General features: G+C 38.7%; 2 protein-coding genes across 5 annotated transcripts in view; one reads left to right on the forward strand and one right to left on the reverse strand.

Annotated features, from left to right (window-relative positions):
• Positions 1 to 11,411, forward strand: part of ASAP2 (ArfGAP with SH3 domain, ankyrin repeat and PH domain 2) — a 165,003-nt gene extending 153,592 nt beyond the window's left edge. Inside the window, 6 exon segments of the mRNA XM_009893265.1 lie at positions 678 to 839; positions 1,726 to 1,894; positions 3,603 to 3,670; positions 5,321 to 5,433; positions 10,025 to 10,147; positions 11,123 to 11,411. Of these exon segments, the coding sequence (XP_009891567.1) occupies positions 678 to 839; positions 1,726 to 1,894; positions 3,603 to 3,670; positions 5,321 to 5,433; positions 10,025 to 10,147; positions 11,123 to 11,197 (710 nt within the window). The 3' untranslated portion in view covers positions 11,198 to 11,411.
• Positions 11,412 to 14,065: 2,654 nt separating this feature from the next.
• ITGB1BP1 (integrin beta 1 binding protein 1) lies at positions 14,066 to 21,428 on the reverse strand. 4 transcript variants are annotated; one of them, XM_009893253.1, is made up of 6 exons: positions 21,328 to 21,428; positions 20,353 to 20,431; positions 19,487 to 19,623; positions 18,171 to 18,263; positions 15,189 to 15,338; positions 14,066 to 14,453 (listed from the first exon to the last, which is right to left on the reverse strand). In XM_009893253.1, the coding sequence occupies exons 1-6, from the start codon at positions 21,397 to 21,399 to the stop codon at positions 14,382 to 14,384; spliced, it is 603 nt and encodes a 200-aa protein (XP_009891555.1). In that variant the 5' UTR covers positions 21,400 to 21,428; the 3' UTR covers positions 14,066 to 14,381. The 4 variants fall into 4 exon arrangements, with proteins under 4 accessions (XP_009891555.1, XP_009891554.1, XP_009891557.1 ...); XM_009893252.1 differs by having other exon boundaries at positions 18,171 to 18,287; positions 21,328 to 21,399; XM_009893255.1 differs by lacking the exon at positions 21,328 to 21,428 and adding an exon at positions 20,715 to 20,868 and having other exon boundaries at positions 18,171 to 18,235.
• Positions 21,429 to 22,695: the final 1,267 nt, after the last annotated feature.

The raw sequence follows: 22,695 nt of genomic DNA on the forward strand, positions 1-22,695 counted from the left end.
TCTGTTTCATCTTTTCTTAATATGATGCTCATGTGCTGAGTAGGGAGAAGTGGCATTATGTGTGCAAAATGTTGGCTTTATGAAAAAAACCTGTAGTGTGTTTTTATGAAATGGGGAAGCAGCTCTTCAGCCTCAGAATGGAGTCATTTTGGAGGCTCCAAAGAAGTTGTGCTTTGTAACTGTTTCATAACTAGTTATTATAGTTTTTTGTTTGGGTTTAATTCAGAATTGCAGTTTAATGTCAATTTCAAGTCAAAACTGATGTTTCACTTTGAGTCAGGAATGTCTGGTCATACTCATACAAGAGTGAGGTCCTTTTCTTGCAGTACCTGAGACAATTACAGCTATCAGTGAGGGATTAAAGAAGGCCCAAGACTTGCTTTCCGTCTTCTTGTTGAGAAGTTTCTGCTTTTTCAAGGGTTGACATATTTTAAAGTAATGATTGGAGACGAATTTTACTTAGGTGAAGTGTTAGTAAGACTTCACCCAGAAACTTCTATGTAATTTTTTACACCAGACTCTGATTGCTACTCTGGCGTTCCAGCAGGATGGCAGTGGTTCCTGTTGCTGAATATAGTGGTCTAGCTGCACCATTTTTAAAAGCACGGGTGTGAATATTAACACTTTGTGCTTAGGGTAAGCAATAATAATAATACAGTATTTTCCTCTCTTTTTAGTTCAGCCTTCAGTTCTTGGCAGTGGTATTCAGACAATTTCTTCATCTAATGCAATGTGGAAGACAAATTCTTTAGGAGTGGAAAGTATAAGCAGGCAGAGGTCTTCATCAGATCCACCAGCTATTCATCCCCCTGTGCCGCCATTGCGTGTAACATCTACAAGTATGTTTCCACTCTCCCCTGTTTTCCCTTCTGCTATATCTAATCATAGTTGGCTTATTTTTCCATTTCCACAACTCATACTTCCTCTTTTGGTGACTGTAGCTTTGGCCTATCGTTCCCATCCAGTAACTTTGTATGAACTGTCTTCTCTGATGTTCCAGTGAGGACTGTATGGTGTAGTGCAGGGTTAACAGGAAATACTATCTATTACTAAAGCTAAAGAGGTCTTCACTTTTATATATAGTTTCAATGCTGCATTTCTCACTAGTTGCAAAGATGAGTGTTACATGTAGGCCTGGGGCTATGTCGCCACATTGTGCTTGATTCTTGCAGACCATAAGAATGGAAAAAGATGTTTTAATACATTGCCACCTGTTGTGGTGGTGGTTTCAAGAATTCAATAGAGATTTTAATTAATTGCTAAACCTAATGTAAAGTTAGATGTTAATTGTAACAGGATTTTAAGAAAAGGCATATGTCTAAATAAAATTTCTGAGATATTATTCACTGAATTACTTTCCATAAAACACAAACTGAAAGCCTTGATTGAGCAAACAATATTAGAACTTATTATTAAATACATCCTGATCTACTGTTTTCAAGTATGTGACTGACTTTGGAAAGAATTTTCTTTGCTTGTACTTTAATGCTTGAATGAATTGAAGTACTTGTGAGCTCTTTGACCTTAACTACATGAAACAAAAGGTAAACCTCTTTCCAAAGAGGTCCTCCATCCAGTGGAAGGATTGCTTTCTGTTTAAGTTGATTACGTTTTTCTTGGATGGGGGTAAATCCTGTAACAGGACAACCTGTGGGTGAGAACCCAAGAAAAAAAAAAGGTAAATAGAAATTTAATTCCATTTCACTGTCTAACTTTCTTCTACAGATGTGCTTTCTCCAGCACCACCGCCTCCAGTGGCAAAGACAGCCAGCATTATAGAAGCTTTGAACCAGCAATCTAAACAGCAACCAGCTCTTCCACAAACTAAGCCAACCCCACCACCACTGCCCCCACAACCTCCTAGTAGAATCTCTCAAAAAAAGCCTATTCCTGGGTAACTAATGTCATTTTAGTATTTAATATACTTGATAATTATTAGTAACTTTTCAATTTTATGGTCTATAACATGCAAGTAATCTATAAAGCATGCATACTTTGCCAATGATGTATTCTAGAGTATGTGAATGAACAGAAGGCAGACACTAAGGGAGCAGATTACAAGGATTCCCACAGTAAAAACAAGACAGCCTAGTGACTTAAGATTGTATGACTTGCAGAATATCTGCAGAATGATTAGTGGTGACAGAAATAAGAAGCCACAAAGAATAATCCATTCCTAATTCTCATACAATAACAAAGAAGAGATAATGGGATCTTGTGTCTGACTGTGCCATTTTATTATTATTCATATTTATTATTCATATGCTTTGCATAGGCTCACTTCCATTCAATATTTTCATTTGTGGCAGGAGTAGAGAGACCTAGAACACAAAATATCATTTTTAAATTTGTAGGAAACAAAGTTAGGAGGGACAAGTGCACTGGAAAACAGGATTATATCCAAAGCAGCCTTGGGAAACTGGAGTAGTAGTGAAGGGAGAAGAAGGGTGTCATTCAGTAAGCAACACTTAGTACTTAAGAACAATTAGCTACAAAAATGAAGCATGGAGAACAGCAGAGTATGGTTAAGTAAAAGTCCTTAAGAGAAGGATCTGCAAGGACATAGTGAATCATATATGAAAGTAAGTCAGACGACTCATGCTCTTACGTAAGAGTCAAAGAGAAATAGGATTGTTTGATTATAGCCTGCAAATTATATGAATTAATCCTTCTAATTGACTTAACATCAGTAATGCCTCAGCTGGTCTACTGTGTTCAGTTTTGGGTATTTTAGTAAAATAAAGATACAAAATAGGGAGGCAGAAACCAGGGGAGATCAATAAGGTAATGAGAAGTCTAGAAAATATGACCTGTGAGAAAAATTTGGAAGAAATAAGATTCTCTTATATTTTTTAAAAAAGAAATTGTAGCATAGATACACGTCTTCAAATATGTACAAAGTGTTGGATTGTGCCATACCTTTTTACATGTCATGATGGCTCTAAAAAAGACTCTTGTTTAAGTTGTGGCAAGAATAATTTAGTTAGACACTAGGGAAAGCTTTCCAAAAGCAAGCATAGGGATATATTGTAGGAACTTGTCTGGGAAGTTTTTGTATTCTCTGACACTGAAAATTTGGCAGAGTACAGTCTGTACAAGCTTTGGTAGTTATAAGATATGGGGACATGTGTGTATATGTGGAATAAATAATATACATGGTTGATCCTTTGTGAATGAAAAAGGTAAACAACCTTTGACCTCCCTTTCTAGTCCTTTGGTTGCGTATACCATACAAAGTAAAAGGAAGAAACAACTTGCTGAAGCTTGCTATAATATAGAGACTAATATGGATACATAATTTTAATGAAGGATTTTAAAATAGCAGTGAAAGAAACTTCAGAACTTAAGAAAATAAAAATCCGTTCTACACAATTTGCAGTAATTGAACCTATAGTATTATTCTGCCTTACATTTTTAAATTAAGTGCGATTGGTGTAATCAAAAATATGAAAGCAAAGCAGTATTTTTAAAAGCAAAATAGCTGTTACTGGAATATACTGAATACATGACAAGAACTTTATAATTTGGAAAATAATCTGTATTGTTATGATTCAAGTTCTTGTTTGTTTCTTAAATGGATGAATTTGTAACTTTCTGCACAGGACTGAGAAGTCATCTGGCTTAACTAACAAAGGGCAGTCCAGAGGACTTGGATCTCTACAACAAACTGGTAATTGTGGTTTAGAGATTTATTTTATTGTAATTAAGGTATCATTATAACAGCCTAAGGGATAGTGGGGTTTTTTATTTACCTTGCACATTTAAATACAGTCGTTACCAGCATTCTTGTTGTTTCTCTTCTTGATTGTGTAGGCCTTGATGCCTCAAGCTTTTCTACATGAACTGAGTTATTGGCCAATTAATGTAATTAATGTCACCATGTAATAAGAAATAAAATCACAGAACAGCTGAGGTTGGGAGGGACCTCTGCAGGTCATCTGGCCCAACCCCCCTGCTCAAGCAGGGCCACCCAGAGCCAGTTGCCCAGGACCATGTCCAGATGGCTTTTGAATATCTCCAAGGATGGAGACTCCACAGCCTCCCTGGGCAGCCTGTGCCAGTGCTGGGTCACCCTCACAGTAACAAAGTGTTTCCTGATGTTCGTGTGGTACCTCTTGTGTTTCAGTCTGTGCCCATTGCCTCTGGTCCTGCTTTCCAGCTGGCTGGCCACCAGCATATATCGGTGCATGGGCTTGTTCGTCCCCAGGTGCAGGGCTTTGCACTTCCTTGCTCTGGATTTTCCCCTAGTCTCTGGGCCCTGGGGTTCCTGAAGATGGGTCTTGCTAGTAAAGACTGAGGCAAAGAAGGCATTCAGTACCTTAGCCTTTTCTATCCCCTGTGTAACCAGATCCCCCACCTCATTGACCAGTGGGTCCACATTTTCCCTAATTTTCCTTTTGTTACTTCTGTATTTACAGAAGCTCTTCTTGTTGTCTTTGACATCCTTTGCCAGACTCCATTCCAGTTGGGCTAACTTCACCTAAAGCCCACTCAAACAAAGGATGCGTTATGAAAACTTTAGTTAGTTTACTGTCCTGTTTGCATGTGTCATAAACAAGGTAACAGATATACATTTTAGAATAGAAAAATGTGTTTCTAGTTTGAAAATCTAAAGTTCGTATAGTGTCATTTTTAATTAAATTGCAAATTGATATTGCTCTATTCATGCTAATGAACAGAGTTCGTTATTGGTTCTCCTCTTTTCGTTGTTCAATGTAACTACTACTTTGGGAAATTATTGTAATGTTATCTTGATAAAATGTCCAAAGTACAGTTTGTGTGGATTCTGTGTTGGCTGTAGTGAAATTTCTCCTACCCGGTTTCCCCTTCCACTGTATATATTCATTGGTTCTTACCGTGATCCTTTTTTTTCCCCCTTGACATACCCAAGGGGAATTTTCCTCATGACTGTCTGCCATCTGTGTCAGCAGTCTCCTGTGAAGGATACAGCATCTTGATAATGACAGTCTTTACTAGGAAAGAAGGGTTCTAAAAGCACACAGTCTGTAGTGACGAATGGGGAAATTGGATATTTGGTTCTGTTCTCATCTATTTTATAGGCTTTTTTCTCTTTTAGCATATCTGCAGTATTAAAGGTCTTAGGTAATTGTCTTTGGGAAAAGAAACGTTTTTTTTGTAAGGAAAAGGATAGAAAAATTTTGTTCAGTTATTTAGAAAGAACCATTACAAAAATTAAGTACTCATGGGATATAAAATTATTTGTATCCTTTAAAGAATAATCAATTTGGTTTCAATTTGTATCATTACTCTGACTTTTTTTTAAAGCATGCCTAAAATTTACTTGTTTTACTTACCTTAGCAGCAGGAGAGTCGTCTTCTGCATGTGAAATTCCAGTAACACAAACTGGTTCTACAACAAATACTTTGGCACAGATCCAGCCACCAGCACCAATGCCAAGGAAATCACAAATAGTAAGTAGACAGTCTGGGTTTTGATTTTATTAAATCTTCCGCTTTCCATCAAACATACTGTTGACATAATAGCGTATCCTGTTATGGAGAAAGTGTGAGAATTATGAAAAATAAAAAGCCTGTATCCTGTGTTAAATATGTGCGTGACTGGTTCTAATTATTTATGAAATCTTTGCTTTTCTTGCATTTCCTATATGATAGTATGTGTTTTAAAATTTAAAAAACAAACAAACAAACAAAAAAACCAAACTGAAACACCCCCCAAAAGAAACCAAAGAAAAGAAGCACGGATTCTTTGCTTGTGTCCACGTGTGACCGACACAATCCATAGAACATATGGTTTGACTTACTGAAGGTAGATAAGCTTGATAAGTGAGTCACTTGTAGGTGAGCTTAGTAAGTGAGTCACTCGTAGATTATATGTAATTTCATTCTTAAACTGTAGTGAAGTAAGTAATAAGGGAGCTTTTGTGCTTTCTTTTATAATGGGAGTAGATATATTCATGGTTGTTCACATAGGTAGATCAAACGGCTTCACACAAGACTAGTAGGAGTCAAGCTCAAAACAAAAGAAATTGGTTCTTTGTGCAGCTAGTTCTCTTTGCATCTCTTTGTTCTGCATTCACTGGATGACAGGAGGGAAACCTCTTGGTAAATGCACAGACAGCGCATCTGACTTGAGACATCCCCAATCAGAGTGTGAAGGGTGAAGGGAAAGGCTTGGAAGTATTGTATATTCTTCTTGTATATTCTTCTTCTCCTCCCTACCCCAGCCTTACAGTGACTGTTAGAAGAGATACTGGATTTAGATGGACTCTTAATCCAATTGTGTAGCCTTTTTATACTCTTACTATTTATAATCTAGGACCATGTATGGTAACGCACATATTAGTGTTAATACCTGTATCCTTAGACTGGTGTAGGTAAAGGGATGTATTTCCAGTTGTCAGTTGAGCTGTTACATTATGTGTAGTTCAGCTAGCTCTTTGGTCCTTGCTCCAATTTCATGGTGCTCTCTTGCGTCATAGACATAAAACATCTACGTGCTTGATCAAGTCAGTATTTCTCTGCAGTAAGCAAATAACAACATAGAGAGTCCATGGTTTCCAAGATGCTGTATGTGACTAGGTCTGGGCTGTTTCATGCTTTACGTTCTGTGTGGGAGCGTGGTTCAGTAGGCAAATAATAAACTGAGAGGCAGGAGATGTGCTGTTTCTGGCTCTGCAATTGTCTTATTAATGGGCTGTAGCAAAGAGACCTGTCTTCTTGAGTCCTCTGTCTCTCTCCCTTCATCCATTTTTCTCTAGCTTTGTCTACTGAAATAGTAACTCTCCAGGACAGACTGCGGTGTGTTTGTGTGCATAGCCTTGCATGTTTGTCTTCAGCTCTTAGAACTCCTATTAGCTGTTTCTCATCTGATAATGCTGAAAAGCCACAGAGACATCTAGAGTTCATCTTGCATTAGCTGGGAGCCTAAAATCTCTTTTCTTGCCTCCCCCACTCTTGTTCAACCAATTAACTGTCTGTTTTTCATCAAAATAACTTCCATGTTTCAGGCTACAATAACATTAAATTGTCTGATTAATGTAAAATGGAATTTTTATCCCTTTTGCTTACATGCACCAGGGGAATTGCTATAGTTACTTTGTGAAGCTGTTGGATCCTGATCACAACTTCTGTTGTGTGTTCTGGGATTCAGGTGTGAGCACTGGCTGCATCCTTTCAACGCATCTGTTGGTTCTGAAACAGCTCCTTACCTAGCTTTCTGTGTAAATTGAAGTTGGAGTGGTACTTTGTCCTGTTCTCTCCTTTTTTATTTTATGGGACAAATTGCTTTAGTTATGAGTGAATGGGTATCCTGGCTAGTTTCTAGGAACAGTCAGTGTCTCCACTGTTTAATATTAATTGCACATAATATGGAGAACAAAACTGACTCCAGATGTCTCTAGGGCTTCAGGAGAGTGAATTCTGTGAGACTGAGAGAATCAGTTGGATGATTTTCATCTGTCGTAGGAGTAAGGGAAACCTGGCTCAGGAAGTGTGTGCTAGTTAAGGTGCTTTAGCTAAATCAATCTAGCCAAAGCATCTTAGCTGAGATTTAGTCAAGGGCCCCTCAGCTAAAGAGCTTTAGCTAGATCAGTCTAGCTAAAGAACTTTGGCTAAATCACTGCATTTAGCCTTATACTCCAGCCTTTTTTGCTAAGTCTTTACCCTGCCAGAAAATTCAGAGGCCATCCCAGATTTAGGAAATGATTGCAGAAGTGCTCATTGAGTAAAGAAAAAAAAGAAAAAGATGCCTAATTGTACATGCACATGTAGCCAGTGGCTTCTCTTCTATACAGTGCATTTGCCCAATAGCCTATTTTTGAGATGGAAATTCCTGATGCATCTTTTTTTTTAATGTCTACTTTAGATTTTTTTGAAACCATATTGTAGATACATGGGAAACTTTCCTGGAAGATTTTAGTCTTCTGGGAATGGGATTTATTTTAATTTCTCCGCCTTCTAAAGGACAAGAAATACCTGTAATTACTGCACTTTGAAGTTAGTAATTACATCACTGTTGTACTGATGTGAAGCTTTTCCCTCTTGACCTAAAAGGTGGTTGTGGTTCAAACTGTAACTTGACTGAGCATCTGACTAAAATGCTGTGATGCGGTGCAAGGCTGCCAGCTCGCAGGGGTGTGCCCCACGGATAGAGCCTAAGGGTGTGCCTGCTCAGGGCAGGTCAGGTTTTTGTATAGTAAAATGCAAATGGATGCTTATGGAGCAGCATAACAATCATGCTACCTCCTTCCTTCCCCATCCACATCTCCCTTTTCCTGCATGGCGTTCAGCCCTAACAAAATGGCACATTAAGAGGCTATTGGGCAGCCGAGAAGAGCGTTTTGCTGGTGGTGAGAAGTGGACTTGTGAATGGAGTTTCTTCTCCCCTTGCAAACTTCCATTTCCATGGAAGGAACTAGAGACTGGGATCAGTCCTTGGGGGACTCCAGGATGATGATGATACCTTCTTTTCCTTATCTGTCCTGGTTTAAGTGACACAGGACTAATTTCTCTTCTAATGCTTGGGAAAACCGCACTTTTAGAAGACTCTGCTGTCTGAATTTGTGAAAATATTTACTTTATAGCCAGCTATGGTATGTGGGTTTCAAGGTCTCAATGGTTTTAAGTTAGCCAGGTACAGGGATGAGGAGGAGCTCATCCCTGCACCTTGGGGTGCAGGCCCACTTGACCCAAGCTGGCCAACAGGATTATTTCATACCATGAACGTCACATTCAATATAAATTAGAAAGTTTGCTGCGGAGTTCTCTGTCTTCCTTGGTGGCTGCAATTCTGAGAACTTATTGCTCTGGTGCCGGACCCCTGCGGCCTTCCCTTCTTCCCAAAGCTGTAGCACCCAGTGTCTGACATTTGCTGTCCACTGCTGGGAGTGCACAGCTTCCTACTGATAGAATGGGCTGAGTATAGTCCTTGTATATTTTATATTGGTATCGGAATCAATACTGGTTTGGATGTTTTTAGTATTATTAATGTTAATTATTTAGTCTTATTCTATTAAATTGGTTTATTTTCAACCCTTGGGTTTCCTTGTTTTTTTTCCTGGGTGAGGAAGAGTCACCAGGTGATAGAGTAATGGTCAAAATGACAATAAATTGTTGTGGGTTCCTCAAATCATAGCATTATCCCATCTGTCTCAAACACCCACTGCATTAACAGATGTCTCTTCACCTAAATGGCACTTACAGCTCTGTTCTGGCATCTTAAGGTAGAGAGATTTTTGCAGGCTATGGCTGGGCAAACTGGCGAGAAGGGCGGACTCAAGGTAGAAAGCTTATGCTTTGCCTCCAGGTCCTGTGCCTCTCCACTCCTTGCATGGAAACACTTATGTAGGTAGCGTTACTGTTGGTCTGCAATGGAGAACGAGGAAGCTGGAAACAAATGCAGCAGGCCTGCTGAGGTGTGAGGTTAGAATGGTGGATACTGTGATAACGGAGCAAAACTATTTCAGCATTGCTTCAAACAGAACACAACTAGGATTGGAGTCCCACTGCGATATTGGAATATTGCAACTCCTTACTAAACTTTCCTATTGGAAGAGTTGACACACCACTCCTGTGTCTTGCAGTCCCCAAAGCACTAGAGAGAGGCAGAGGTTGCAGAGGGTTTGTGCACTGCTGAAATGCGTTTAGCAAATTAAGAAGGGGCATACTGGCAGGTGGCTCAGTCCTCTTTCTGATAATGCTTCTGCTGTTTAACTTGCTGTGTAGCACTTGATCTTGATCACCCCATCTTCTGAATAAAATCATACTTGCTTCAGTGTTGTAGAGCTCTGAAGACAAGTTTGTATGAGCCAAAATGGAAGATTGCGAAGGGAAACCTGGCCCACATTGGTGGTGCAGTGGTTGCAAAAGGCTTTGGATGCTGACAAGTTCAGCCTGAAGCATGAACACTCGGCACAAGAAATGCAGCTGAACCCTAACCTATGAAAAATAACAGTTGGAAGCAGTTCTGAAGCTTTCTTTAGATCAAGTCTATTCTGTCTCTTCCATGCTGTATTGTTAACATTTACTTATTTTTATATTTCAGTCAAAAACTAAACCCAAGAGAGTAAAAGCAATTTACAACTGTGTAGCAGATAACCCAGATGAGCTAACTTTTTCAGAGGGAGATATTATTGTAGTTGATGGTGAAGAAGATCAGGAGTGGTGGGTGAGTATTTTGCATTTTCCATCAACATACTTTGAAAAAATTAAATGAAATCTAAAGGCTGACAACTGACTTCACAAGATCCCCTGTTGGGTTTCCAAATAACGAGAAGTTTCGTCTCATGGAAACCTGATTCCAGAAATTCCTTTTGTTCAGAAATCAAACTTCAGATAAGTTTTTGGCTTTTCTTATTTAAATAAATAAATAAGTCTGATTAGTAGGGTTCACAATATACAGGGGAATGTGGTCTGTGTGATTCAGGAAATTCTTGGGGGGTGTCAGCAGTTTAACAATCTGCTGCTATTTCATCTTCCTTGAAGATGCTCTGTGGTGGGCTTCAGAAGACAGCTTTGTATTGTCCTAATTCTTTAGCTGACTGAGATTAAGAAATGATCTATTTGAGCTGGGAAACCATCTCAACTACTTACACTCCAGAGCCTCATCGGCTAAAGCAAAGTCTTGGGAAATTGTTATGCATGAAAACAATTGCTTTACTCTGTTAGCTAGTGAAGAATAGAACTTCACATTACGTCTAAATTGACAATAATGCTGTATAAACACAAATAGACTCATGTAAAACCCAGAACTGTTGAAGTCTGATCCATCGCTTTTACTTTTCAGTGGTTGTTAAGAGGGGGAAGCAGAAGCAACTTAACAGGCAGAATATGGGCTGCCAGGCATTGCAGAATGCGCTGAAATGATGTAGCAATGGTACTGCATTAGGAGGTGTTACTTTCTAAGAACTGGATAAAAGAGAATTTGAAAAAAAAATATGTCTGTAGCTGACTAACAAATGCACCTTGTAGGACTGAATTATCTGATAATGTTTCCTGTTTGTGAAAGAAAAAGAACACCACTGCAGAAAAGATGTAGGGAGAGGCTTGTGGTACTACAGGCAAGGAAGGTGACGGGTATTCATTTTGGTGATACTGAAATGCCCTTTTAACATTAACTTGAGAAATATCTGGACTCTTTCAGATTGGCCATATTGATGGAGATCCCAGTCGGAAAGGAGCTTTCCCTGTATCATTTGTGCACTTTATTGTTGATTAATTGCTACTGATAAGTGGAGACATTTCTCATTTCCAGCGGTCACAGAAATAAGTTTTGCTCTATTTCATTTCATCTACCTATCTGCAGACAGCTTGCCAGAGCACTGCCCAAGTCCTAGGTACTGTAGCTTACTTTTTTATTGCCATCGTTCTGATTTTGGGACTTTTAAAACTTTTTTTCTATGTGAAAACTTCTCATGAGCAGTTTACACTTTTTTAAAAAAACAACTCTTCCTGTATTTTTCAAGGTGAACTGAAAAGCTTTAACGATCGAAATCCATGTAAGTGTGTGAACATCACAACATTATGAATGTTCTTTCCAATCAATTCACTGCCATTTTATTCTCTCTTTTGTAACATGGCAATACCACAGTTCAGTGTTGCTTCCCCAGTCAAAGAAATTGTGTGCATCTAACAGGGCAGTGAATCTATCCAATTCTCAATACCATTTGAAGCATTGGAACCAAACCAGGCAAGCTGCTGCGGAGTTCTAAATCGGACTCATTCAGCATCTTGCCATACTGGCTGTCATCCAGGATGTCAGCTATTACAAAAGAAACAATCTTAATCGGGTGTCTTTGGCCAGGTAAAAGTGCAAAAAGTATTTCAGTTTACCACAGGAGAAACTTCTTTCTTTGAGAATGGATGTAGATATTTGCTTAAAGTTACCTGAAATCTGTGTTAGTCGTTGAACTTTCTAGTTCTAATTTTGTGAGCTTGAGACTGTTTCATTTTTCTATGCTGCACGTGTGTAGAACCTGTTTTTTGAATGTTCTTTATGTATGTTACATCCATTTTGGTCATTTAATGTGACTACTGCTGGTTAACTAAACTATGGCAATATTAACGAGTTACTACATTAACTCAAAGATATGAAAACTGCACTTCCTGAAATGTACTTAACTATGATGATGGATTGCAGAGCATTTCTTACACTTGTCTCATTATAGTGTTTAGACTTTGTTTTTAAATTCTTGAATTTTCTTAAATCATCCAGCAATGTGTTCACGGAGAGAACATATTTGGTGGAACACTTAGGTAGTTATCCTTGGTCAATAAGGTATCTGACACCTCACAAGTACACTATGTTATGTTCTGGTTTATAAAATTTGCGTGCCACTACCTTGCAAACAATGATAGTTTGCGAATTCACTCTGTATTTATATAATATACCCACAAATATGGTAGCTACACTGTTGTTAAATTTGTTTTACTAATTTGTGAACAAAGGCTAGGCCATGGATGGTTCCCAGTTGGTTGATGGAATACAAACCACCAATACAAATCTGACGTCATTTTGACGTTTGTATATTGTGAAGTTGTACCAGTTTTTTGTTTATGCTACAGGAAACAACTGATGGCATAGGAGAAGAAAAATCAATGTCTAGGTCACATTGGCTTTGATCACGTTTCGTGAATATTGTATCTCTAGATTTATCAAGAGAACTTTGAATTTCTGACAAATGGTGTTTAAATTGGCCATTTCATGTAGAACGGAATGGAAAATAGGCCACCACCACATATGCTTATTTGGAGGAAAATCACATTGCGTTCGTGCTGGAAGAGCAACACTGATCTTACCTTGTATCGCCTTTCCCAGATGGTACAGCTGGTTGACAGCCTCTCTCCAATGTGTGGGTACAGCCAAGTACACGCATCACTTTCATTTCCTAGATGCTGTTGCTGCAGTATAAATGGGGAACAAACTGGAATGTTTCAAGATATTTTTGTTGCAAGTTGAAGCAAATTAGTCCGTATTTTCAAAGTTCCCAGTAAAATGATAGAGTAATAGTTTAGCACTACAGTTTTATTCACTTACTGATATGTTCAGTTTGCAACACTATTTTGTATGTTTCTATCCCTGATAGAGTCTAGAGAGTAAATGGGCATATTATTTTGCACAGATCTCCTAATGTACAGTATTTTTAACACAGAATCTTATAGTGTATGTAACAACTCGTAAAGTTAAACAATTATGCAAATTTTCCTTGAGTTCTGCTAGAAGAGGAATACACTCTCAAATGTCACAACCTCATTCACCGATTACTTAAAAACTAGGAAACTTGTAGAATACAACTTAGTAGCACTAACAGTGCACACAGATACAATCTTGAGGACCAATGAAGAGCAGCTAAGCAAAATTTATCCCTAGATTTTCCATGTTTCTCAAAGTTTGCTCCTCTGGCAGAGGAAAAAGAGATTCTAGAGCCTGTAGATATCTATTTATAATATAAAATTAAGAATTTTAAGTCCAAAATTTTGGCGTATTTCATACAGCTTTTCAAATCTGATGAAAATAATGATTCAGAAGACCTGTTAATAGACAGACTATTAGGTTGCTGTGTTAACTGTTTAAAAAGGAGCAAGTGACACTTAAAATGCAGCTTAGAATGCTATGAGATGTATAATATTCAATTCAGTTGTTTTTATTTTGTTTAGTTGCAGAGCAACTGTATATATTGTATAACCTAAAATCAACTCTTATTTTCAATGTCCTGGATGCAGTGATTTATAATTAGAGCATGATTAATAAATTTTACTCTTGTTAACCAGTCAAATGTCTGGAAAAATAAAACTACTTTTAAAATCACTTTGACTACTTCTCTTCTGTTACTCTGCATTGCTTAGGCAATATTCTTCTTTTCAATGCATACAATGAGAAATATGAACAAGTAGCACTTGAGCAAGAAAATGTGAGTCTTGTGGATTTTTAGTTGCACGTAGAAATTGTGTAGATAGCACACCTAAGATTAAATTAGAGGTGTAAAGCACCAAACGACTATCTATTCTCACTTTGCTCTTGTTTTGTTCTAATATCTGTTAAGCAGAACTGAAGTCTATATTAAGAAATTGTTTTTCAGACAAAGAGATAGAAGCAAGTGTCAGTTTTATTTTACATTTCTACAATATTGACATTAACATACAAAACACAATTTAGGAAAAAAAAGTCACGTTAAATATAAAATTCTGTATTGTCCTGGAAACTGAAGATGGAAAAACTTCTTCAAGTCATGTTTGGGGAATGACAAAGTACCGTGTGCAAGGTTGTATGGCTCTTCTTTGCACAGCAAATCTTTTCTAGGTTTGTGTGTAGCTACAGCCAGTCTGTGGTATCACAAAGGAGCCCCATTTCCTCCTCGCACAAAGGCCTCTTGTACTACACCATCACATGCTGCTGCAGAAAATCAGGACTTCTCCGACATTAAAACTGAATCAAAGGCTGTAGATAACACTTTGCAAATAGCTTGTGCTTGTTCCTAAAACAAACCACACATGCATATTAACACTTTCTGAAGAACTTCTGAACATCTCAAAACTCATTTAAAGCAGAATGTGACCTTTATCATTCTTTTGGCGGAGACATGCAAAATGGAGTAGCACAAGTGAGATTTAATTTAGTTTCTGTGGTCTGCAATGACATGTGGGGAAGCTGTTTTAAATAAGCTCTTTTGAAACAAGTCAGAGTTGTTAGCTTTCATCATAGCAGGACGCTAGCATTCAGGAAGCCAGTACGTGTGTTCCCCCAGTGCTGCTAAGGGTGTGTATCGTATCATAGTATCTTGCCAGTGAATTCTCCTACTCTTAAGAGGAGATCACTTCCCTTGCTTATAAATATGAATGCATGCTCGATTACCAGACTTGTTGCTCGTTCTCTCCCTGCTCTGTCCAGTCTTAAAGAGGTTTTTGTCTTTGAAAATAAAGAGGATTGTTCTTAGCAGCTACAACAGCACTCTTCAGATTGCGAAGAGCTATCTTAGGCATGTACATTCCTTGGCAATTTTAGGGAATGTAGGTATTTCTCCTCAAAACTGATCAAATGCAGTCAGCAGGGCTTTTCTCCCCTCTTCAGCCAGGCCATATTTATACTCCTTTTTTAATTGAGCAATCCCCCTTCTGCCAAAAAGTCTTCATGAGGGCCTTGGGGTTTAGAATCTCCCTTTACAATCGAAATACCGATACCTAAATTAAATACTGTAAACATAAACTCTTACCAAACTATTGCACTGATATACCCAGAGGCTGCATTCTTCAGAGGCTGCATCTGTTGTCTTCAAAGCCAGTAAACTTTTTCCTGCTCCCAGACCATCATCATAGCAGACCATCCGTACAATTAAATAGAGAGCATGCCTATGCAACACATCCTGAAACCACGTGGCAAATAAAAGTTACTCTGGAACAGTGCAACAGCTATTTCAGTTTTCTACCCGTTTTGATTCTCTCTCTTACAAAAGAATACTTCAGATTTATTTACAGGAGAAAAGTATTCCTTGGTAAAATTATAATTGTTTAACTAAGAGTTTGGGCAAGATTTTTTAAAAAAAAAAGTGGATGTTTAACACAATTTTAGCTTTAAATTTTTGCTTCTATTTTAGAATTGCATTCTTACGTGGACTATATTCCTGAGCATACTGTAAAAGCACACATTTGTTTCCCACCTATCCTCACTCGCCCTCTGTGGCGCTGAGGTAACTTAAAACAACTTTTTACTTTTCCAGTGTTTTTCCAGACAATCCCGTCTCAGTTCCAGGAAGGGTAAACACGAGAAACTTCCCGGGAGAGGGTATGGACAAGGTTTTGAAGTGGGGTGGAGGGAGGGCAGCCATGCAGATATAGCCAGGCCACGTGTGGCCTGAGCCACAGCATGGGTCCTGGCTCTTGCGAAGATCCAGTCTGGGAGACTTCTACTCTCCACTGCAGTTGCAGGGTTTCCCCATAGTCCCAACGGGTTTGAGCTTGGCCATTCCAAAAAGGGACCGGTTGATGTCATCCAGTACAAGATGTCTGCAGACCTACCCTACACAAAGCCTTTCTTCTCAAGCAATCCTACCCAAACGATAATACTCATCTGCTTTTTTCCAGTCATACCACCTCTAGGGTCTTAGAACTTCAAGACAGCTCTTTTTCTACGTTCATGGCATCAGTAGCTGAAGAGTGTAAAGAAACGTCCACTTTGATACAGAAGTTGTAAAAAGGGACAGACAGTGAGCTGAATGCCAGCTCCAAAACCCTCGAGGGAGAGCCCTCTACCACAGCTCCTAAGATCACCTTGCTGAAAAACATCTCCATCCCTGACATTCCCTCGGCAAGAGCTCACGCTTATTCACACCACCATCACCAACTATCATACCACGCTGCAGGCAGCTGGAAATGACCTGGAATTTACTGGATCAACCCTCCAGTCTCATGAAAGATGCCAAAATTTGCCTCTAAATTATTTGTAACTTTTTAGAGTTACTTGCTTGGAATTTGGTATAGTGCTAACGTGCATGTGGATTATTAGTAAAAGAAGGAGGACTGAATAAAGCATTCAGTCCCCCTGTAAATTCATTTCCTCCCCTCCTTCCAGTATTTGGCTATGAGGGTATTCTGCAGTTGAGGGAGAAATGAGATGTTGGATGGACAAATTATGCCACATGTGTATGTACATATATATAATGTACAAATAGATGCAAATGGAATGTGAAGAAGGCCAAAGCCTCAGTGTGACTTTTATAAATACTTCATCTTCAGTTTCTAGTGTTTGCATCTACAAACAATGGAAATGTATCAGTGAAATTATGTATCTGTACATATTTCAGTCACTAATTAAATAATTTCTCAAATGTTGGCTGAAATCCATGAGGAAAAAATTTGTATTTTGACCTTCAATCAGTTCTTTTTTTGGCATCTGATGTAAATAGCTGCCTAGGTATCTACACATCACAGAACTCCCACCTTTCCCCCAAAGTCATAAAAGACCGAATTCTTTGTATGAATACAGAGAAAACTTTTCCATCTTGGAACTCTATGAAAGAGTTAGGTGGACTAAAACACTAAAGGACAAATTGCACGTCAACAGTGACACAGATGCAAAAAGACAGAATTTGGGAAACAGAATGCAATGCAATAAAATGCCAGTGCAAGCCAGCTTAATCACAGAAGGCTTTATCAGCTTGTGCATGCTTTCAGCTTGAAGCCAGAAGAATGATGGATAAAAGTCTTAAAATTACCTATTTGATCTTTATCAAAGTACAAAGGAATTTAAATAATAGTGTAACCTACGTTCTTAATGAGAATTAAGAATTTAGGAGGACGGAAAAATTAGAACGCAAAAGAATTCAAAGTTTGAGTAACAACTACTACACTTCTTCCCAGGCACTAGAAACAAGTGTTTTATTTTCTGAAGGGACCAAAGGAAACTTTTTGGCTCTCTTCAGAGAGTTCAGCTATTGAGCAACGCTATTCACCATCCTCATACTTGAGGCTTTTATGAACAGGCATTGCTGGGTTGTTGATGGGTCATGACTTCATGAGGCCAAGTATTTATGGTATCTGGGGCTCTGAGGGCAACCAGAAGGAAACCACATGGCTGCAATACAAAGCTATACAAAGGCAGCTGGAGGGCCCTAGGGAAGAGACCGGATTTTTATTTTTAGCGAAAAAGCTACTTGAAGTGTGCTAAAGGAAAATAAACTACATGTAGGAAATGATGCAAGAGAAAAATAGGTTTGATCAATAAGATGGAATCACGAGGCTTTAACACTGGAGTGAACTCACACACTTGGATTAAGAGCGCGAGGCTGGACCTTCAAAGGGGAAGACAACTTGGGTATACTGGAAAAACACATCCTTTGTTTCTTCCTCTCCACAATAACATCAACAGGAGTTGTACTACTAACTCAGGCTGAGGAACCTATGGTCTTGGCCACCGCAGTCATGCTACTTTTCCACCTGAGAGGATGGCAGGAGAGCCACAGGGAAAGGAAGATGTGCCCAAAGAGCATAAAGGCTTGCTTGCCTTTTGTCTGGTTCTCTGTCTCAAAGGGAATGGATTTTTGTCATAAATCCAACCAGAAAACTTTTTTGTTTGTTGGTTTGTTTGACTTTTCCTTAAAGCCAGAAGTGACATTTTGGTCACACAGATCATCTATCAGGGAAATAAATGAAAGCACTTCCCAACTCTCACCAAAAAGAGTTATTTGTGAATCACTTACATACTGATCAGATGTTGAAACTTTAATGCCGTATTTGGAAACTCCCATAATAAACTCCTCTTCACCTGGAACAAAAGGTAACTTTCCATCTTGCTTTGGAGGGAAACAAACAAAAGCCTTTAGTGCAGACAGAAGAACATGAACAATGGAGATACATAATAGAAAATGTGGGATTGTGTACTTCAGTCCCCTGGATCAGCAACGTCACTAACCCTGCTCATACCTTGCTGTGTGGAATCTGCCTGCCACTCTTGCACTCATCCAGTCCCTTAACTTTATGTGCAATATATTCAGGAGAGGTTTCAACTGGACATCTGGCAGCATTTCTTTACTGAGAGGGTGGTCAAAAACTAGAACAGGCTTCCCAGGGAGGTGGTCAATGGCCCAAGCCTGTCAGTGTTTAAGAGGCATTTTGACAATGCCCTTAACCACATGCTTTAACTTTTGGTCAGCCCTGAAGTGGTCAGGCAGCTGGACTAGATGATCGTTGTAGGTCCCTTCTAATGGAAATTCTTTTCTTTTCTTTTCTTTTCTATTCATTACATCATTCAAGAAAGAAATTTATCATCTCAGAGCGGAGTTTGGCCCTATGGTCAGATCAGACGGGCTGAAAAATAATGCACAGCCAGCCCATCATGCTGCACTGACCCTGAATGATCTATGTTCCACACCGGCAGCAAATTGTTATTTGGCTGTAAAAATAGTTTTAGCATACATTCAGATACTTGAAATGTCAAGTTGCTGTAAGATAAACAGGCATTCTGTGCTTTTAAAGATACAAACGATCAGCTACCTAATGAGAGTAACTAGTTACAGCTTTGAGTAAAAAAATAAGTACAAGAAACCACAGTTTGGCAAGGATGACCCAAATATTATTCAGATTCTTTGGTCACAGGTTTGTAAGTGATCGTAAGCAGAAACTTGACATTTTCCTCTACAGATAAACTTCTATACTACTGAGGAAATCTGGAGGAGATATTCTTTCACAGACATTAATCCTAGTAGTGCTGACGACAATATAACAACTTTCATTTGGGATACTTGTTCAGTAATGACTCATGAAAAGGGCCTTCGCTCTGAGCCTACTTCTTCAGAACAGCTTTTTGGGTGCATCTTCTCCAGTTACTCAACAGGATGGAATTGAGTGTGACACCTTTTGAGATTCATAGCTTACTTTTTTTTAAAGTAAGCGACTTTATTCTAGTAAGTCTAAAATTTACAAAGAAAGATGTCAGATCACATGATAATATTAAAGAAATACACCTAAGCTTAAGTTGTTCTGACATTGTTGGTATTGTCTTTTGTAACCCACTTACCTGTGCAACATCTATGTAATTTATCAAGTCCAATGGCCCTTCGAGATTTTTGCTCTCATTATACTTCAATTTTTCAATGGCACCAACATATTTAACTCTGAATTCTGCACACGTATCAGAATTACTATTGCTTTGTCCTGCAACAGAATAAAACAAGCAATTCTGAAGAATTCCAGAACAGTAATGCTATTCTAATTGCTGTTAATGGGGCTAACTTATTAAATTCTGTAATTTTTGCAGACTTTCATCAAACACTTAACCTTACCCACAGTATATTAATTCTTCTCTTTAATGAACTGTTCTGGGTTGATTCAGGACAGCCCTTGATAAAGTCAAGAGTTTCACATAAATCCATGATACAGCATTGTTTATACTAATTCAAATTTGGAGTTAATAACTTTAAACAAGAAAACATAAAAAAGCTGTATAAAATACATATAAAAAATACATTTTTTTTTTTTAAGTTAACTGCTTGTTCCAACAGTGATGCGCTGTGATCTGGTGAGCAAGAACAAGTAAAATCCAATCTTATTTCCATTATTTCAGTGCAATCATAAACTTATAAAAGCAGGAAAGATAGCTTCCAAAAAGTTATACAAGATTTACGCCGTGTAACAGACTGGTAACACAACTAAGTTTTTCTTACTCAGACACATTACTTCGAAAACAGTGACTTAATCCTAGACGAATCATTAAGAACACTTTAGAGGCCTAGAGCTATGCATGCATTAGTCAACAGGCTACCTAACAGATTCACCCACAATTACTAAAAATACATATTTTAACCTTTTCCATTTTCTATTTATATAAACACACATAAAGTCAATCCTGCTCCATACATACCCGCTTGAACTCTGATTACATACCTGAACTTTTCGTGGAGTCTGTATCTAGACTAGCCACAGTACTAGACCTGGAAAGTCCTCCAAGACTGGAGTCTACAGACTAAGAAAAAAAAATAGTATGATCAGAAAGTTACTAAGAATTTATTAACAAATCACTTTTAGATGCCCTGCCTCAACTCCTTTTTTAAAATAAACTAGTGTTTATGTTCTAATTACTTAAGCAGCACTGCAAAATGGGGATCAAAAACCAACACCTATTTCTTTCCTGAAGTTATCTGTCTGCCTCAATGTAGATTAGACTGATATCAATTCAGCAGGTACCCTTGAGAAGTCCACAAATCTTTTGAAAGAAGGAGGAAATAAAAGAAAAAGAGAAAATGAACCTTAAAGTTATGTCCAGACTTTTCTGGTACTGCATCTTAACTTGAAGAAATTGACAACTACATGCTTGTCACCAATGCTTGAAATAACATAGCAGTGCAAGGGAAGTGAAACGGCACCTTGGAAAATCCAGAATATTCAACTGATCATTCCAAAACCTATCAGACAAAATGGACACATTATTCAAAATGAAGAATAATTTTTCGAGATACTGAGTAACCAACTAGTACTGAAGAACAAACTCATTCTTGGTACCTAGCACCAGGCACCTTCTTAAAGACAATATTTATCACTACAGAACAAATGTACTACTCTTTCCTCCAAACTGTAGTATTGTGCTGCCAGAAGCTCTTGTGTTTGTGGGCTTCGCTATGGAAGCAATCGAGCATTTGTCTCAGAACACAAGGGCGTTATAGTGGATTGTTTTGTTTTGTTTTGTTTTTTTAATTCTCATAACCCAATCTGAGGAATAGTAGAAGTAGAAAGTTCTCCTTGTGGAACATGGCATTTTAAGGAAATCACATCCTACCATCACTGCAAGCGAATCGCTGAACTGTCAACTTGTAACAAACAAAAGTACTTCCATAAGCAGAAAATATACTAAATTCAGCTTACCTTGCTTTTAGTACTGATTTCACTGCTTTGTGAGCTGCTGCTGCTGTGTCGCTTTTTTCCTTTTCTAAACATTTTTTCATAATTGGATCAAAGAAAATCTTCTAGGTAGGAAAAATAAAAATGGAAGCTGTCATATCATCAAGGGAAGGAATTCCTAGCAAACACCACAGTGACTACATCCAAAATGGACAAAAATTGGAAAATAGTAAGCTAGTGACTCTAAGAACAGAAGTAGGAATGTTCCTCTGGTGCTCTTCATATGTGATTGGGGAAAAGTCCCTCAAGCTCTCTGCTACAACTTCCCTATCCTTCTGATTCATCAAAAAAAATGTTGCTACCTAGTTTACAGACTGATGCAAAAGTCAGTTTCTAATGCACATAATGATACAGATTTAGAAACAAGACAAAATTTGAAATTTATATTCCCACTTAAAAGCATTAAATTATTTTTATTTATAACAACAATTTAAGTGCCCTACAAAAGTGCATCCAATGCAAGCCCTGCTCCAAAGACTATGCTCCCATTAAAAAACAAAACCAAAAAACCTGCTTCTGAAGAACTACTGATTGTAGTACTTCTAGGAGCAGCCATTACTGCTTACATGTTCCTGAAAATTAAAGCAAGAAGCAGGTTATATTTACTGCCTTAGAGCTGAGTTACTGGGAGTTCTAAGAGTCTTCCAGAAGCATTTTTCCTGTATCTGCCCGACTAGTTCAATCGCTTCACTTAAGATTTGGCCAGCCAGTGTAAAGAAGCAGGATGCTGGCTCCCAGCCAGGGGGTGCTGAAACCCTGTCTCCCAGCTGCAGAGACGACTATTTTAATTACAAAGCTTCCGAAAATTTGAGCAGGTGGAAGACAGAGGACAAAGGAGGAAGGCAGCCTATCAGAGATAGCTCACTCTGCAGCAAATAATGGAAGATGCACAAAGAGGAGCTTAGATCTGTGATGCAGCGTTGGATTACACTCCCCAGACTGCTGCTGTGTTTGCCATTAAGCAAACCCATTCCCTGGCAGACCAAAAGCCACCCTCAGCGATAAATGGTGCAGCAAGGCGCCGCGGTACCCAGCACACCCACCTCCCTCGGGGCTCCTTCCAGCCACCAGCATGGATCCGGCAGCCCCTCCTTCAGAGCAGCAGCAGCTACAACACAGGCAAATTTCCCGATTCTGCCGGTAGTCTCTGAGAAAAGCACAACATAATATACGCTACTTCACAACCTTTTTTAATACATTAGATGATTAAAGAGCTCGTAGCAGCTCCTTGCTTAACACACGCCTTTCCTGCGGCGCATCTTTTCCACTACGGATGCAGGAACCATCGGGTCCTGCCTCATTCGGGGCGCTGCGGCGGGGTGAGGCGGGGGG

Source organism: Charadrius vociferus, unplaced genomic scaffold (genome assembly GCF_000708025.1).
Source record: "Charadrius vociferus isolate BGI_N301 unplaced genomic scaffold, ASM70802v2 scaffold269, whole genome shotgun sequence".
NCBI classification, from domain to species: domain Eukaryota; kingdom Metazoa; phylum Chordata; class Aves; order Charadriiformes; family Charadriidae; genus Charadrius; species Charadrius vociferus.

Bases quoted from the DNA above. Each gene is read 5' to 3' on its own strand.
- ITGB1BP1 (XM_009893252.1), bottom strand. From the start codon at position 21,399: ATGTTTAGAAAAGGAAAAAAGCGACACAGCAGCAGCAGCTCACAAAGC. The intron at 20,432-21,327 runs GTAAGCTGAATT...TTTTTTTCTTAG, and splicing joins AAATCAGTACTAAAAGCAAG to TCTGTAGACTCCAGTCTTGG. The intron at 15,339-18,170 runs GTAAGTGATTCA...ACGTGGTTTCAG, and splicing joins TTTCAACATCTGATCAGTAT to GATGTGTTGCATAGGCATGC.